Source organism: Eurypyga helias, unplaced genomic scaffold, assembly GCF_000690775.1.
Source record: "Eurypyga helias isolate BGI_N326 unplaced genomic scaffold, ASM69077v1 Scaffold249, whole genome shotgun sequence".
In the NCBI taxonomy this organism is placed as follows: Eukaryota; Metazoa; Chordata; class Aves; order Eurypygiformes; family Eurypygidae; genus Eurypyga; species Eurypyga helias.
The window spans coordinates 11,481-30,101 of record NW_010272464.1 but is presented as its reverse complement, the minus strand read 5'-3'; the positions used below and the strand labels follow the sequence as shown (position 1 = coordinate 30,101).

The 18,621-nt window shown below is 42.6% G+C and overlaps 1 protein-coding gene across 1 annotated transcript; it reads left to right on the top strand.

Annotated features, from left to right (window-relative positions):
* The first annotated feature begins 378 nt into the window (after positions 1–378).
* On the top strand, positions 379–7,972 carry CDCA7 (cell division cycle associated 7). The gene is made up of 9 exons (XM_010159114.1): positions 379–459; positions 870–977; positions 3,509–3,760; positions 4,195–4,272; positions 5,028–5,216; positions 5,632–5,772; positions 6,610–6,759; positions 7,351–7,487; positions 7,806–7,972. The coding sequence occupies exons 1-9, from the start codon at positions 394–396 to the stop codon at positions 7,834–7,836; spliced, it is 1,152 nt and encodes a 383-aa protein (XP_010157416.1). The 5' UTR covers positions 379–393; the 3' UTR covers positions 7,837–7,972.
* The last annotated feature ends 10,649 nt before the right edge of the window (positions 7,973–18,621 follow it).

Below are 18,621 nucleotides of genomic sequence, written 5' to 3'. Positions count from 1 at the left end.
CTACTTGTTTTTTCTGGCATTGTCTGTAATGAGTGGCGAAGGGCATGATTTTTGTATGTATTCCCACTCAGTTGTTTGCATAAAAGAAGTATTTCTGAATACAGAGCAAAACTCATGTATATAACGATCAGAAATGGAGCAGAGCAGAAACTACTCCCATTTCAAACTTTGGGAATTATTTTAAAGCTGATGATAGTTCTGCTGATTTGTATTCCAGCCTGTTAAGCATTTTAAAATGTTCAGACCTCCAAAACTTCAATTTAAGGATGTTCTTCAAAGCTGCTATGCTACAGCAGGTGTTTTATCAACGGTGTTGCCATTGTCCTTTTGCAGCGCCGAGGTTGTTCGGGAAGGAAAAACTTTACTGCCTTCCGAAATACGAAACTGATTCCCATGGAAACATCCTCATCCTCCGATGACAGTTGTGACAGTTTTGGTTCGGATAATTTTGCAAACACGGTAAGTACCGTACAAGAACAAATAAAACTGAATGCGCAGTGCTAGTAAAGCTTGCAAAACGGTAAAGCTGGTAAAGCTAGTAAATGTTCTGTGCACGATTAAAACTGCTTGCTCTGCTTATGTTTTTGTAAAGTAGTTATAAATCTATGCTATATGCTGTAATTTCATCTCACTCTTCGCTTGTGCTTCTAGGTGGTAATTGTTGGAAACAGATTAGCTATTTATTCCAGCCTTTGAAATGTCACCTAACCTAACGTGCCTGATAATTTGCAACTGCAGTTCTGAAACCCCTTGTTAAATGCCTTAAGTATTTTTTTTCATTATTAAAAAAGCTCTTTGCTTATGCTGCACTTGTAAATGTGAATAGTTTTCTGTACAATTTCAGCTAAAGGGTATTTTATTCTTCACAGAAACGCAAGTTTAGGTCGGCTGTTAGAGAGAAACTGGCAAATGTTTTTCATGAAGCTTCTGATGATGAATCCTGTGGCTTTTCAGAAAATAAGATTCAGGATGCATTGGTAAGACAGGTGACTTTGGTTTGCAATTTTAAATATAAATTCTTACACATTCTTAAATGAAAAATAATGGCGGCTTCAGACTGAGTGTCAAGTGTTGTCAGAAAGAAGCATCATCGTATTTAATGTGTGGTCTAAGTAGCCATAGTTTAGTTTTCTTTTTGTCTCTGTAAAAAGCCCCAGGCTTTTGATCTTTGCAAATTCAGAATAAAATCTGCCATACGGATTTTGAAATGGAACACCTCTTAAAACTGTCCTTGCTGGATGTTAGACTAATGTTTCTGGTTTCCTCAGTATGAAATGTTATGCTAGCCCGTGGACTCCAGCAAACCGAAGAAAAATGTGTGTGTATATTGACCTGCATTGAGATCTGCACTCTGACAGTGTAACAGAAAATGCTGTGCTTCTTTAGCAGTAGAGAAATGGTGATAGGTGGTGAAATCTGCCTTCCTGCTTTCCCTTGACATCTGTGCAAGAGCAGTTTTATTGCTTAAAAAGACCAACAGTTGGTATTTGGTAGAGAAGACAGAAGTAGTACCATGTTTGGCATAAAAAGTTTGTGACTTCAGAACATGCTGAGGAATGACTAGAAAAGAGTAACATCTGTTTGAAAGAGGATGTGTCTGAGCTAAATAATACACGACAGTAAAGAGAGAAGGTAGGAGACAAAACTGGAATACATCTGTAAGAAAAAGGAATCAATAACTACACATAATGGGCAATCAGAGTGTGGTAGGTTGATCCTGGCTGGAGGCTGGGTGCCCACCAAGCCACTCTAACACTCCTCTCCTCAGCTGGGCAGGGGAGAGAAGATACAATGAAAAGCTCACAGTTTGAGATAAGAACAGGGAGAGATCATGCAGCAATTACTGTCATGGGCCCAACAGACTCAGCTTGGGGAAAAAACTCATTCATCATGAAATCAAAATCAGAGTAAAAAGAGAACTAAACCCAGATCTTAAAGCACCTTCCCCCCCACTTCTCACTTCTTCCTGTGCTCAAATTTACTCTGCTTTTCTCTACCTCCTCCCCTGAGCAGTGCAGGGGGATGGGGAGTCGGGGTTGTGCTCAGTCCATCGCATGGTGTCTCTGCTGCCCCTTCCTCCTCAGGGGAGCATACTCACTCTGCCCCTGCTCCAGCATGGGGTTCCTCCCATGGGAGACAGTTTTCCATGAGCTTCTCCAATGTGCGCCCTTCCCACGGGCTGCAGTTCTTTACAAACTGCTCCAGTGTGGGTCCCTCCCACAGGGTGCCGTCCTTCAGGAGCAGCCTGCTCTAGGTTGGGTCCCCCATGGGGTCACAAATCCTGCCAGGAGCCTGCTCCAGCCTGGGCTTCCCACAGGGTCACAGCCTCCTTTGGGCATCCCCCTGCTCTGGTATGGGGTCCTCCCTGGGCTGCAGGTGGGTCTCTGCCCCACTGTGACCCTCTGCCGGCCTCCCCATGGTCTTCACCATGGGCTGCAGGGGAATCTCTGCTCTGGCACCTGGAGCACCACCTCCTCCTTTTCCACCTGCCTTGGTTTCTTCAGAGTTCTCTCTCTCACATCTTGCTTGTGGTCTTTCTGCAAAATCTATTCTCTTCTGGTGTTTTGTTGTCTTGCTGCTTCTAAAACATGTTACCCCAGAGGCGTTGTGACTGCAGTTGGCTCGGCCTTGGAGCTGGCTGGCATTGACTCTGTCAGATACAGGGGAAACTTCCAGCAGCTTCTCACAGAAGCCACCCCTGTAGCCCCCCCGCTACCTAAACCTTTCCACACAAACCCAGTACAGAGTTGCATACCTGGTTTAATAACAACCCCGTGCAAATAGGGATTGCCACTTGAGACTGATGGTCTGTGCATACGAAGCAGGAAGCCTGTTGTCACCTGTGACCAGAATAAGACTGTCTTATTGAGTCTAAAAGTTAAAGCCTATTGCAAAATGGGCTTTTAACTAAATAAATTAATTTTGGCCCTCACTGAACCCTTGGTTCTTGCAAAAGTTGTAAGCAAGGCATCATAAATCAAAGATTAGTAAATACTGGGATTTTATTCATAATTATTTAATTGATTGGCTTAGCAGGAAGTTTTTACTTGATACTGTTGATACTGAGAGATGACTTCCTGACAGTTTACAAAATTGGGTCTGACCCTGTGCCAAGACGTATGCGGAGGCTTTTTTGTTTTATAGCTAGTGTTGTAAAATGAAACCTTTTGAAGGCAGTTCTCTTTCTCACACACAAACGATATTTGCCATTCGACCTGCAAGCGACAGCTAGATTGCTGCAGCTGAAACCAAGCTCCTTTTTCTGATATGTTACAGCAATACAGTGTGGCTCTACCTGAGATTTTTTTATCTTCATGCCCCTCTCTCCTTCTCCCCCTTCCTCCTCCCCTCCTTAAAATTTATCAGAGCACTAGAACTGGAGATTTAAATGCACAGATTTCAGGCAGTTAGCCCCTTCAACCATGCTTAAACAAAATACTGTCAAACTGCATTTAATTGTGAAGGAACACACTTGCACTTACCTGCTTCCCTTCTGGTTTGTTAACAGAAATTGGAATCTAGTTCGGAGGAGAATGACACAAGTGCTGGGAGAGAGGTAGCTCGGAGAAGGCAGAAATGCTCTGTTCCTCTAAAAGTAGCCATGAAGTTTCCGCTTCGGAGATCGGAGAGGAGGAAGAGTGAGGTGGAACCTCTTCCTGAAAAGATAATGCCTGCTCCAGATTCAGACTCTGACTCTGAAGAAAAGGGTGCCATGTTTTTAGAAAAAAGAGCTTTAAACATAAAGGAAAACAAAGCGATGGCAAGTACTCAGTGTCTCCCTGCTCCCGCCTGCTTCTCCTCCCCCCACTCCGCCCTTGACTCTTGTGGAACCACTTTGGTTGTTCAAATTAACTCTAATGGGAATTATGTGAATGCATTAAGAGGAATTTATATTCATAATATTTAAATCTGATACTTTATGTCCACTGGCATGTGAAAATCCATGGGCTAAGTACTTCAGTAAAAATCCATAGGCTGCAAGCCTAAATAATAGAGCTTTAGCGTAATAAGTTAGAGCAGTTTCAAATTACTTGCAGTCACTAGAACATAAATAAGACATAAAATAGAAAGTTGAAGAGTGACTGCATTTCCTGTGAGTAATTGTACTTCTAGCCAGTTGTCCTAGTCTAATAGTCTGTAATAGCACATAAACACTCTTTTAATGCTCTGCTTCCTTTTTCTTTCCCTTGTTAGCTTGCAAAACTGATGGCTGAGTTGCAAAATGTTTCTGGTATCTTTGATGGGAGAAAATCATTGCCAGCTGTCAGTCATGTAAGTATAAACTTTACTGTATTTGCCTACAGATTTCTGAGAATCAAATTCTGACATTACAGAACAGGACTCTCAGTTAAAAAACTTGATAAAGTCTATAAATCAAAGTCCAGTTCAGGATTTTATTGTTTCCTAAACCAGGCATCCTCATTGTGCAATTCTCTTTTGATTTGTCACTGCGTAAAGCAGAACGGAGGAATTCATGAAGGTTAGGTGCCTCCACAGGTCAATAAAACTGAGCAGTGTGCTGTGTAAATATGTATTTATACAAAGGCTGGAGATAAGGTCGGGCACCTCAGACTCTGGAGCTCAAGCCTGAATGTTCTGTGAGTTGTTGAAACCTTGAGGGGAAAAAAACCCCTTGATATTTGGCCTAACTGGGTCCTTAAAGAAGGTTGGGTTGTGAATCAGCAGCATAATTAATTTCTCTGCTAATTTACCTGTGAGCTGTGTGAAGATGGGTGCGACAGCAGAAGTCACAACTCCTCACAGAGATGGGTTCTGCGGCTGTGCGGGGCGATGACTGCATCTTACACCTGCATGGACACAAACTTGTGTTTGGCTGTTTCTCTGCAGCTAGCAGGGTGCCCAAGATTTTGCTTAGGAGGTTCTTGTGTCTTCTGATTTGGGACAGGGTGGACACTTCATCCCTTCTGTCTTTCTCCAAGATATCTTCTGGGGGATGAATTCATAGCAGGGACAGGAGATGTCTGGGTTTTCATCTGTTTCATTAGGGGCTTTTAAACTTTTACCAGGCACCAAAGCGACTTCCAAAGCGTTTATTGCCCAGAAATGCTTTGAGGAGGAACCCAGACCGAAGTTCTCGGCCTCACACAAGATCCAGGTCCCTGATTGAAGGTCCTCCCACTCCTTTACCAGAAGAGGAAGACGATGACCGGTACATTTTAGTGAGAAGAAGAAAGATGGCTGATGAATACATGGAGGTATGTTGAGGTTCTAGATCTCCTGTTGCAGGTAGATCATGAAGTTTGTTTTGTATTCCCCTCAAGAAAATAGCAATTTACAGAGAGTTGATCAAGATTATTAGTATGCCATGGCCTGTGAAGAAGTACAGAAAATAGCATGTTGTATGTGTTCTTCATTTCTCCCTGCCTTAATCTTGGCAGTAGGAACTGAGCAATATCCAGTAGCATTTCTGTACCCTGACAGTGACAGATCAAGTGAAGGTACATCCATATCATTTTCCACCCATTCATTGTCTTTGCAAAGATCTACTATCTCTTGTTTAAATATATGGTGGGTATTTGAGGCTTTGGCATTGCTTTCAAGATCCTCATTTTGTTTATGTAGAGGGTTTTTTTCTGAAACTGTCCTAAAAGTGTTGCCTTCACTGTTCAGCATGAAGCCCAAACTCCCAGGAGGGGTCACCGTGGTGCCGTGGCTTTTCCACACGTTGTGCGCCCAGTTGAGGAGATAACAGCAGAAGAGCTGAATAATATTTGTGGATCTGCAAGGGAGAAAGTCTATAACAGGGCCATGGTAAGTATATTCCAATGTTGTGAAACACGTACGGCGTGAAGTCGTTTTCTTGTACTCCCTGCCTGTGCTTTAGCATCGCATAGAGCATGCTCCCTCGTGCTGAGAGGTGATGTTTGGGAGAAGTGTGCCAGCGATCTTGAAACATCATCTCTTACTTTGCCCTGAACTTACAGAATGGCCTTTACCAACCCAGTTAGCTTGCTTTCACCCTGTGGTAACTGTAATACCTAGGTGATACCAGCTGAGGAAAGTGATGAACAGCCACTGAAGATGCAGTGTTAAAACAGTCTTGGTTCAAACTGGCAAGGTGGCCTTCTGCTTCAGGAAAAGCATTGCTAGCTGCCAAAGAGATTGCTTGTTAAATGCCCTGTTCCCCTGAGTAAAGAACTGAGAGAAAAAGGCTGAGAGAGTTGGGCTTGTTCAGCCTGGAGAAGAGAAGGCTCCGGGGAAACCTTATTGCAGCCTTCCAGTACCTGAAGGGGCTACAAGGAAGCTGGGGGGGACTTTTTACAAGGGCCTGTAGTGACAGGACAAGGGGTAACTGGTTTAAATTGAAATCAGGGAGGTTTAGATTAGATGTCAGGAAGAAGTTCTTCACAGAGAGGGTGGTGAGGCACTGGCACAGGTTGCCCAGAGAAGCCGTGGATGCCCCATCCCTGGAAGTGTTCAAGGCCAGGCTGGATGAGGCTTTGAGCAACCTGGTCTAGTGGAAGGTGTCCCTGCCCATGGCAGAGGGGTTGGAACTAGATGATCTTTAAGGTCCCTTCTAACCCAAACCATTCTGTGATTTTACAGTCTTTAGTGTTTTGTTTCCTGAACTGTTTTCCCTGTGTTTAGGGATCCACCTGTCATCAGTGTCGCCAAAAAACCATAGACACCAAGACAAATTGTCGTAACCCTGATTGCATAGGAGTACGGGGCCAGTTCTGCGGGCCATGCCTCCGCAATAGGTATGGGGAAGATGTCAGAACGGCATTGCTGGACCCGGTAAGACGATTTTGAATATTGGTTTTGTTGTGCTTAACTTGAGTAGAGAGGTGCATTGGTTACTCATAGCGAAAGAGTTTTTTAGCAGAGGAACTGCTTACAGTGCTGTAGTACATAATGCAGCCCTGGTTTATTTCAAACGGAAGCACAGAACATTGTCTTGTGTAAATCTTATTGTAGTTACCGCTTCTGTACCTTTATTTACAGGAGTAAACTATGAGAGCAGACCAGCTGCGAAAATATTTTTGTATTTGAGCATCAGAATAGTGTTCTCTTTTAGCCTTGCATTAGTGCTTAATGCCCTATGGAAAGGAACTGTATTGTGGATGAAGTGCTGCTGTTGTGGGCTGTGGAAGCGGTGCAGGAGTTGAACAGGGGAATACTTCCAGTGGTTATGTGGAAGGCAGGCAGAGGAGAGTTGAATCCTTCAAACTGAAGAATCTGTATGCTTGCACTGGTTTAGAAGGCTTCTGCAGTGCTGATGTTCACCACAGAAATCTGTGCGGAGCAGGGCCCTCGTTTAAGGTGTGGGTGTAAATCATGTCTGGCATTCACGTTCGGTTCAAAAAGCATGTTGTCTGTCTTGTCTAGACCTGGAGGTGCCCACCATGTCGTGGAATCTGCAACTGTAGCTTCTGCAGACAGCGAGATGGCCAGTGTGCTACGGGTGTCCTGGTCTATCTGGCCAAGTACCATGGCTATGACAATGCCCATGCCTACTTGAAAAGGTAAGTGTGCCATTGTGTTAGTGGTGTGGCTCTGCTTTAAGTGGGATAAACAGCTCCAAACTGGGAGATGAGAGCTCTCCACACCCCAGTTTGTCAGGTAGATCTCAAGATCAGTCCATGTTGCCTTTAGAATATCAGACTTTGCCGTATGATTTCTCTGATATGTTGGTTCTTACCCAGAACAAGTGGTGTATCCACTCTGTCTGTTTGGCTCTCAACTTCAGCTGTTTTTATTGTCAGGGCTTCCACTAATTTGCGTAAAGGGTTTCCAAACAGTGTTTTCCTACAAGCTAACTCATGTATCTACTTGTCTTTCAGTCTGAAACAAGAACTTGGAATGGAAGACTGAAGCTGCGACTGCCTTAAAATTACGTACTGTTTCACCAATGTTATATTACTGCCTACAGTGAAGTGTTTAATCAAATGAGATTACAAAGCCAGTGCCTTCTTCCCTCCGATTTTGGGTAAAAAAGGATAAAGAACTTTTCACATATCTCCGTGTAGATCATACTTGGGAAAACCATTTAACAAAGGTCTTTGCCCACAGGCCATACTTTTCTTTTTAAACAACTTTGCAAATCAGATAGCATCAGTCCTTGCTTTCATGCCGATAACTTTTTTCCTGGAAGGAGATAGGCCTTTAGGCCATTAGTTTTATTGATGCAGTGATCTGTGCTTCAGGTTTATTTAACCTTTGAAGTTGATTGCAGAAAGAGAGATGTTCTGAAAATTCAGGGCACTTTTCCCCAGAGAACCAAGCAGGGAAAGGTATGTGCTTAACTTCAGGCCAACTTCTGCTGCAGTACAGACTTATGGAACATAAATGATCAAACAGAAGATGAAAGTTCTCTAAAACAACAATACACTTTTAAGTTCAAATGGAAGCCTTAAAAGTCACAGCTGAGCAGTCTCCAAGCACTAATATTTGGTTTTACAGAGTCCTCAAAGTGCACATTGGCCATTTTAAGAGATGTTCTCTAAGTGACTTAAAAAAATACAGCAGAAGCAATTGATGGTGGCACTTTGTATTTTTGCTCAGACGAGAGGAGTCTGCAGCTGAAAGCTTCCACAGCACCAGCTTTAGCGTTGTCTAGTGATGACTGTGATGTGAGCATACTGGTACGCATTGTGGGGTGACCACTGTGCCTACAACATAATGTACCCTTTGCTGAATTACTGATTTTTCTGAGTTCTCTGCTCCCTGCTCTTGCTGCAACTGCGGAACGGCTGCTTTGCAGAATGAGCACTGGTCCTGGAAAAGAGGGAGGCCTCCAGACCAGGGCTTGGTTAAGTAAGAGAGGCAGTGGTTTGTGGCTGTTGGCCAACTACAAGTGGATGAAACGTGGTAATGTGTTGAATTTGGTTATCAGGAAAAGGGGCAGTAACAAACAACCACTGAAATCAATAATTTCTCACTGAAGTCTGAGTTTTACTTCTGGAAAAGAAGAAACTAAAAATAAGGACTTTCTAAGCTACAGTCCAGCTTAAAGCGAGTTATTCTTCCAGTTGCATAGAGCAGCATAAACATGTTCTCAAGAGACACCCTAGTTGTAGTAACAGGTGAGGAAGAATGATTGCCTCATTAAAAAGGCTTTTAAAAATAAATAAAAAGGGAGATGTAATGGGTTGCATACAGTTTTTGAGCACTTATAAATGTAGTAAGTGCTGTGGTGTCCCCAACAGTCCAGCCGTATTTCTGTATCGGGCTCTGCGTGAGAGTGGAAGGGTATCTTGTGTGATGTTGTTAACGAAGCATGAGTACACCAAAAACAGCTGAAGGATTCTGACGTGCTGTGCGGGTGGGGTTTTGTGTACTCAGTGCTGTAGGAAAGAAGGTGCCATAAAAAGTGCATCTGGAGAACCACAAAGTGTATAAATGTGCTTAGTTTGGTTATGGAAACTACTGTGTAAGGTTTAGAATGCAATGTTATAAATAATGCACAGTTGAGTGGAAGCATCAACTTGCTTTTATTGAGCACTAGGACGAAATGTGGGTTTAAACTTCTCTGCTTGCACAGTATTTGCACTCTGTGTATACATAAGGATCCACAGCGTGTACCTTTCTGGGGATGACATCAGTGCATGTGAGAGGGGAGGAGAGAGGAATTTAGAAACAAAAGGTATTTGTGTCTCGGAGTTACAGTTCTGTTTAATAAATTATCTGTCCCATTGGTAATGTCCTTTCCTCTCTTTGTTTCTGTAGTGTGAATAGCTGTGCAATCTGAGGTGGAGAATGCTCTACCCTTCAGGTACCTTTCTGAGGGAGCTCTAAAAATACATGTTCTGACAGATAAGAGGGATTTTAATTTTTTTAAATCATTTTATTTTTTCCTAATTGCTGGACATGCCTTCTGATTGCTAGAGTGTGAAAAGTCTGTGCTAAAAGCAAACCCTTGCGTCGTATTACAAAGCCTGCTGTATGTAGACTTACTCAGATCTGCCATGTTCTGTACAAAGGTTTTTATTTTGAAAATAAAGGTTTTCTGTGTTAGATTTCTGTTGCCTCTTAATTGTTTATTAAAAGCCCATTAGAGCTGTACTTGGATTTATACCACCTTTCGGGCAAACTTCAGTTGAGAAGTGAAGGAGTTGGTTGCTCCCGTTGTGCCTTGGGGAGCAGTGGGACTAGGACCTGTTTCTCTCCCCAGCACTGCGTTCTCTGAACCAGGCTTGCTCTGGGATTCATGCTGCTTGGGTTGAATTGTCTGGTATGTGATGATTAAGTTGTGATGGTAGAAATATATAGGCGTTGAGTTCAGGCCAGTTACAGACTTCCAAGCAAATGTGCTGTGTGCTTACCCTTCTGCTTTTCTTCTACGTGCTTTGAAACTAGATGCCTACGTCTTGAACTGAGAAGGATGAAGAGGATATTGCCATTTCGGACAGAAGTTGGAGGGAGGTGCCTTTCATGACGCGTGTGTGTGTGTATATATATTTAAAAATCTCCCCCGCTCCCCCAAACCAAACTCTTAAGTAACTTCCGTCAGGAGCTCTGCTGGAGCAGACAGTTACCTGAAGGTCTTTGGTTGCAGGCTGACAGCCCTGTTTTTGATACTTGTGCTGCTTGCTTTTGCGTCAGTGTAGCTGGATCTGGAGAGAGGAGCTACAGGAGACTCTGGCACGTTAGACAAAGCTGGCCTGTAGTGAGAAGAGACAGAAAAGAAGTGATCAAGCAAGAGTGACTGACCTGTCCACAGGTATTCTTTACTGGTAAAAACCTCACATAACTCGCCTAAAAGCTTGCTTTAGATGCATTACCTTTCATCACACTGCTGGTGATGTGAGAATAAATTTGTATGTAACAGTAGTATGTTAGTTAAAGACTTACATGATGCCTGGTATCTCAATACAGTTTTTCCCCAAGCCTCTACCACAGCTACTTAATTACTGTTGCTATTAACTTGACAAATGGCTAAAGAACTTGTGGTTTTCATCTGCAGCAAATGGGCAGCAATTTAAGAAACAATGAGGAAAAGCAAAGATGTGTGGAAATAGGAGAATCACTGTTAAAGGAAGAATAGAAGAACGAAGCTCATGCGTGAGGTAGAATGACTGTTAATTATTAAGACTGTATGAGTTGATATTCCCTCGCTTCTCTCAGCTTTAGGGACAGACGATCTTGGGCCTAGGTCTGATGTAACTTTTCTTTAACCAGCTATAGTAATTTATAACTGCCAGAAGTAGAATACTGAAACAACCAATAGGCAAATTACATTCTTAAATTCCTTGGACCTCTGTTACCTGTGCTGAGAGGTGGATGGGAAGCTCATTTTTTGCTATATAATAGTTTGAGTGAAGTCACTATGCCAGAAGGGCGCATGAGCTTTTTTTTTTTAAGTTAAGTATGTAAATAAACCCCCAAGCTTGCTTATGACTATATTTTTCATTACAGCAATACAATATCTACTGGTGGAATTGGCCAAAACCTCCTTACTATCAGAAGATTCTCTTAGACTAGTGTATACTAATGTTATTTGCTTCTTCCCTGTCTCACTTTCTTTTTAATTAAGCCAAATGTTGAAGCATTAGGTCTCTTCAAATCTTGAGAGGATTTTTGTCTTCCTCGCCTATTAAGCAAACTGTTGTTTTCATTACATGTAAGTTTCAAAAATAGCATTGAAGTGTCTCTTCACAGGCTGATGAAGTAGCATACACTGTACATTGCACAGCAACACTCAGCTGCTTAACCAGCTATGTTACTGCAGGGAGCTGCAATGGAAACTTTAAAAATAGGCATTAGCTTTGGAAACTATACCCTCTCCCTTCCTACCCTCATGGCTAATACACCTTTTATTTTATGTGCCAGAAACCCTGAAAACATTTTAGAGAGAGGCAAGGAAGTGGTAACATAACAAAACAGCAGCTTCATTTGCTTGGGTAGGCTCATGGGATCAAAAAGGGTTGCATCTACTCAGAGTAGCTTTCAGTGATCCTGGGTGAGGGGAGGCAGCTGACTTTGAAACCTTATCTGTAATACACGATGTGCATCTGAAACACTTGGCAAGAGAGTCACCCACTGACCTCTGCTGGCATAAACCCGTTCGTTCTCTTCAGGCTTTGCTTGCTTGTGCAGTTCTTGCGTGGCTAATGGCAATAGCTAGTGTGGAGATTCTGGAAACGCTGCCTGTCCTTGCATGTTGATGGCCTTGCGACTGCAGGGGAGTAAAAGATATCTCTGTCAGGTACAGGCTGGCCAGTCTGCAGGGGTCCTGAACTCAGCACCTAGGTAATGCTGGGCCGTGATAGGTGCACATGAGTGTATGGGTTCCAAACCCTGAGAGGATGGCATCGCATTTTCCTGCTTGGGCCTCACCCTTCTTCCGAATAATAAACCCAGGGGGTCCCAGTTGGGTGTTAGAAAAACCCCACAAACACTTTGGGGTGGGGTACAAATGGTAGGGGAAATGTATGTTTGAAACCAAAAAGTGTAATGATCAGTGCTAGTGGTAGGAGTCCTGAAACTGGGAGTTGAGGGGGGAATTGGGAGTTCTCTTTGACTGATATTTGTATGAAAGCATTCCTAGAGTGTAAAGCTGCAGCCACATTAAAGATTGCTGTGTGGTACAGGCTTTCTTCCAGCTAGGATTGATTGGACTCTGGTTGCAAGGATGGCAGGCAGTTCTGTTACCTGAAAAAAATAAACCAGGAGTCATGGTACAGTCAGGATGGAGTGAGAAGGCATCACATCTGTCTTAGTAGTACTTTAGTAGTAGTTGTGCTGATCACTTGAACTAGGAAAAGAAATCAGTTGAGCTGTAGATCCTGTGGTGTTGAGCCCTATTCATACAATCTTTTCCCTGGAGTATGTCTATAGGAAAAATTTACATCTACTCCCTAAAATGGAAACAAAATATTGCTGAAATTATAGGTTTGTGTTTGGGCTCAAATTAGCTTTATAACCTTACCTATCTGTTAATATCATAGCAGTCAGGGAGAATCAAACTGTGTGCTGGGCTGTGTCAAGAGCTGTAAGTAACAGGAGGCTATGGCAAGCATCCTCATTTCCTTTTAATCACGTACACAGCAACAAAGTAATCCTGCCAGCACTCCCTTTGGCCTTGCTTTATCCCCTTTTAACTTGAATGCCCCTGTAAAGGTGGTATGTCTGTGAACTGCTACGTAAACTGGGCACTTGCAGTTGGCTGCTGTCAGGGCTGAGGGGGCTCCTACAAATACAGAAATTTGTATTGTTCATGTTTTCAGAGAATTAGCAGTTATGTCTCCTCCCTGAATATCCAAACAAACTCCTGTGTGAAAATAAAACTACTGGAAAGACTATACTGAGAGTGTAAAAACATTTTAGGCTTTAGAGGTATTAGATGTCTTCTATTTTATTATATAGCTGAAGTAAAACAGGAAGTTCAATCAGTGTCTGTTTAATGTCTTGGAGATTCACCATCTTTAGATGTGCTCCAAAGTTCCAGATCTAGAGGCTCAGCTATGTTACTGCTCAAATGTGAATAAACGTAGGCACTCTTCTCTTATGTGATTCTCTTCTTATACAGCTTATTAGCAGAATTTAGCAGTAGGAAAGATCCTATTTCTTAGTGCTTTTGTGGTATGGGTTTTTTGTTGTTGGGTGTGTGTGGGGGGGTTGGTTCCAGTTTTGGGTATTTCTTTTTGAGGCTGGTTGTAATGTGAATACAAGTGATAACAGTGAATCATCAGGAAAAAAAACCCTTTGGAAATAAGCCAGAGTCAAATTCTTTTCTCGTGCTCTGTTCAATCTGCTTCCTCTTTAAAAGAAAACTTTCACATTAGCAGAAAAATAAATGCTTAGCCAGAGTTCTTTTTGTGTCCCTTTCAGCAGGGAGAAGGGGATGAGTGTGCCGAGCTCAATGCCCATGCTGGCTTCCTCCTGCCGTGGAGAGTTAACACTCTAAAAGCTTTTTCTTCCCCCTTTATTTCTGTTTCCATTAAATTCTTATGAAAAAGTTGTGATGTTACCATTTTGGTATTGGAAACCGAGCACAGAGTTCTGTTGTGAGGAACTGGACTGCTTTGATATGATCCCAGTTTTCTCTGGGAGAAGTAACTTCCAGTTTTTAAATGGTTGCTGTGGCTAGAAAACAGCATCTGCATTACAAAGCTCTGAGGAGTACCTCCAGTAAATAAAAATGTACCAGTATATATGGTATCTATGTGCCCTTTACAGCACACAGAGGCAGTGTTCTGTCAAAGCCTTCTGGTATGATCTTAAACAAGTCACCTTTTCTGCAGCTGTAAGACCAAAATCCCATTCACCCACATAGCTGAAGCCTGCTTTAGAAAAAATTAACAGCTTAACATGACTACAATTAGTTTTCATCAAGGTGTGTAGACTTGCCACAGCAAGGAACAATGGATTTTTTTTTTTCCCTGTGTACCTCCTAAGCACCAGCTGGAGATACACACCCTTTCTCCTTGCTAAGCAGTTAGTCTGTTTCTTAGACATACTTGCTACTCCATATATTAAGCTTTATAGCTGAAACAAAGGAGTTGAGAGTTTTGCAGTCTATTTGGTACCAATTTTTCTTCCTACCTGTTTTTGCTGTTTGTAAAAACTCATGTCTAGCATCTGATTTGGGTTTTTTTTCCAGTTCTGAGGAAAAGTTATGGATGAGATGAGCAGTTTGCCTGATATCAGGCTTAGTTAACTTGCTAATTAGCATTCAGCCTGACTGCTAAATTCTAGCTTCTGTTCTTCCCTGTGTAGATATCACGTTATACTTTTAACATGTTGGGATCCACAAGGAGATGTGATTCCTGCCAAATCTTAGGGTTCCCTACTATCTGGTGAAACATCCAGCTGCACTGGAGCACCCTTGCTCCTCCTGGTATGCCACAGCTTCCTGTGCAATATGCACCACGTGGATTTTGTAAAAAGGATTCTCCCAAGTCCCTGTGATAAATGGCTTAGTTTGTACAAAATGCTTAACTCCTCCCCTCAGTTAAAAACACCTAAACCTCTTTCTGACTCAATTTCTGAGCAATATTTTCTTGGTGTTTGTCTGGCATCTAAACCATGTTTACCTTAACCCTCAGAAAATGGTCCTTGGAGTAGAAGAGAAGCACTGGAGGTGTCACACTGCAGGAGTACAGCCTGTAGCTGTACTGAGCTCTGTAGTGCTGTGGTCAGCATGTTTCTGGGACATGGAGCACCAGAAATACAAAGGAGGAAGAAAAGCTGACTTGAAGTTTGTCTTTGTGCAAGAATCATTCAGCAAGTGCCACCAAATCCCACCACTACTGAGATGAGGGAGGTTATGTTTTGTGTGACAACCTATCTGGAAGCACAGATACTCATCTGTCAGCACTGGCAAGACTAGGGTTCCTCCACATCTGCCGCAACAGAAATGCAGGTAATAAAGGGGCTTGGAGCAAATGTTAAGTGTCATGAAATACAGATGCTATGAAGTGAAGCAGCAACTAAAGTGGTTCTGGTCCTAAGGTCCTACAAGGAGTTAATTTCCTTGGAGGTAACGTGTAAGGGGGAAAAGCTGCGTGTTGGTGAACGAGAGGCTGTTCTGGTGACTCACAATTACAAATCAGTAACTGCACTGTACTCATTCCAGGGAAGTTTGGTGGAGGCCAGATCACGGTTTGTCCACAGCAAGGAGACTGAGTGGGAGATGTTGAGCTAATAATCTGGAGACTCCCCAGGTTTCCTTAAGGGAGAAAATGCAGCTCATTTAAAAATGTCTATTAAATAGGAAAAATCCTCTCGGGTATATGAATTGCCCTCAGTGTCCCTGGGTTTACCCATACACCTTTTTCTCTCACCCTAAATGAAAGACTTGCTTAAAAAAGACTGATGGCACAGGCCAGCTGTGCTATTTGTTGATGTAGATAGATTCAGTCCCGTAGCCCAAGCACTACTTGATTTTTAAGTAAATTTATCTAATGCGGCAGTATGTAGGTGGAGGTGCAGAAAACAATGTTAGGTAACAGAAATTTCAAGGGTTTTCTCCTGATGCTTAGTTCCTCTGATGTATATCCGAAGACATTGCTAATGCTTGCCCTTTGTTACAGTTCATACAATTGTTGAAAAAGGTGTAAATGATGCTAGAACATAAATACAATTTGCAGCCTTGGTTTGAACTGCAGGTTCATGTTCAGCATATTACACGTTCCTGTATTTTTCTTAAACCTGTTAGAAGAATGTTTCATCTATTCTATTCATCTAAAAGCAAATGAAACATTAGGCATTGTTGTTTGTTCACATGTTAGTCCTCTGAGATAAAACGCTTTGTTGTACTCTGCTAATACCTCCTAAATTTTTTGGTGTCACTGACTTACAAATCAGAGATGCTAGACTAAAGCAGGGTGCTTTCTTGAGGGCTAGGAGGCAGACTTACATTGGAGCCCTCCTCCCTGACCTCCAGACAAACCCTTTATCTTCACTAATGTGCTTTATTTTACTTTTTGCAACAGATACCCCAATTTCTGTTTTGCCATCTGCTCCATGGCAATTGACACTTCAGAGGGCTGCCTATTTATTACTTACTAGCCATGGATAGGAATAGAGTAAATTCTTTACAAAATAAAAATCAATACTCGCTGACATACTGCGTATTGAAGAAAATAATTGTTTATGGCACTCAGCTTAAGCTGTTCTGGTAATCACGTTGAAAAATACAATATTTATTCATTAGATCAAATTTAATGAGGCCTCCTGGCAGTAATTATAAAAATTACTGTAGCAGTAAATTACTAATGAGTTGTGATGTGCTTCCTACCTGTGAGGAAGGACTGGGGGTTGAAAAACCTGATATCCAGACAACACTAGGGAGGGTGAGATCTTGAGGCTAGGAGTCAAGCTCACAGCAGCGTGGAAGTTGTTCGCTGCACCTGAATGGTAAAAAAAGAAGAAAAAAAATAAAAGGCAGAGAGACTCATAATCGGGAGTTTGACCTTAAATAGACAGTAGCTCAAGGTTCATTTCCAAATCAACATGTATAGGCAAGGGAAAAATGTTATCAATGGGAGGAAGAGACTTCTTTGCCCTATGTACATCATCTTGTCTACAAAAGTGGCTGATGGGACCTAATTTACTGTAGTTGGTCTTAGGCTAGGAGCAACTTCTTGCTTTCTAGTTGTTAGAAAGATTTATGCAAAACACAGCAAAGAGGGCAATGTTTTCTTAGTGCCCTTAAATCTTCAGCACAGTCACCTCAGGTGTGGAGCTAAGACAAAGGTTGAAATCCCCCACTAGTCTGCTTTGATGCAGGGAGTTTGACCTGCATTTCTTTCTTCTCCCGAGACAAAGCTTCAAGGAATGCAAGGGCTTTTGGTAGCAAATGGTACAAGGTATGTATAACACCAAGGCATAAAGGTGTGGAAATGGTGTCACTTCTATCAAAAGACCAGGTTTCTGTGGAGTACAGGGTGTTGCTGCAGTAGCAGAGGCTGGTTAGAGGAAAAGGTTCTGCTGCATGCTACAATTAATGCACAATTGAATTGGCATGTAATTACGTTTGCAAAGGTGCCATGGATTTGACAGGTAGTCTTCGGTACTGTAAAACAGTGAATAGTCTAGCTTTTAGCAAATATTTGCTGCAAAAGATTGATCCTGGGTTCAAACATCTACTCGAAATCAAATAGAAAAAGGCTGTGGATTTTAATCTCTCCCAGCACAGAACTGCTCTTAAATGTACTGTTGAGGGTTGAAGAGGAGCTGGGGAGTCTAGCACAGTCTACTCCTTATGCTGGTATGTGGCAAAAAAAGGGACCACTGGGCCTGGATGCTTCCACACCCTCATACATGTTGTGAAGTCAAAGGGAGGGAAATGCATCCATCCACCCTGGAGTCATCATCCAAACCCCTTGAAAGAAGCAGAGATGTAGGTCCCTTGCACACCACCCACTTCTGTGGAGAGATGCTGGCTTTTGTGAAGCTGGAAGAGCCCCGGAGAGTCAAGCGCTGCCATACTGAGCCCAAGGCCCTTTGTGGCTTTAGCCTTGCACCTAAATAAATGGATACACTGAAAAATATATGCAATTGGGTCTTGCAAAACTGTGTGCAAACTAGTAAATGAACAGCAACAGGTCGGCACGCAGCAGGAGTATTTTGCAGTTTCCATAGTTTCAAGAAAAAGGGTAGACCTTTGTTAACCCCTCTAGAAAGCGGTGATTTGCAGTGATTTAGCTAATTCATGTTACCCAGGGGTTTTTTATTGAAATAAGGCAAGAAGAGCTTTTGCCATGATGCAGTTCCAAAAAGACAACATCTCTCTGCCAACCAGAAATTAACCTTATCTAACTTCATTGCCACAAAATCCACAGAGCCTGCTCTGCCTGTGCTGTTATGTCACCCCGATGGAGCTAATGCAGTCACGCTGCAGAGAAAAACCATCCAGTTTTGGCTGTGAAGATGCGATCTCGGCTGCTGGAGTTCTGGGTTCTTTTCCTAGTGCTGCCATGCCTTTCCTCAGTGACCTCAGGAAATTCAGTCTCTCTCTGTTTCCCTTTTTAAAGCATGGAAATCCTCTCCAGGCTTTCCCTTGCAGGCTGGTCCTGTCTGGAAGACATAATAAAGTGTGGGTTTTTTATTATTAGCTAAACTGAATTTGGCGATGGACAGATGTTCACTTTGCATACAGCTGTGCTGGCTGAAGATGCATTTTTCTGTCTTTATGGAGCTGTTGTGAGGCTA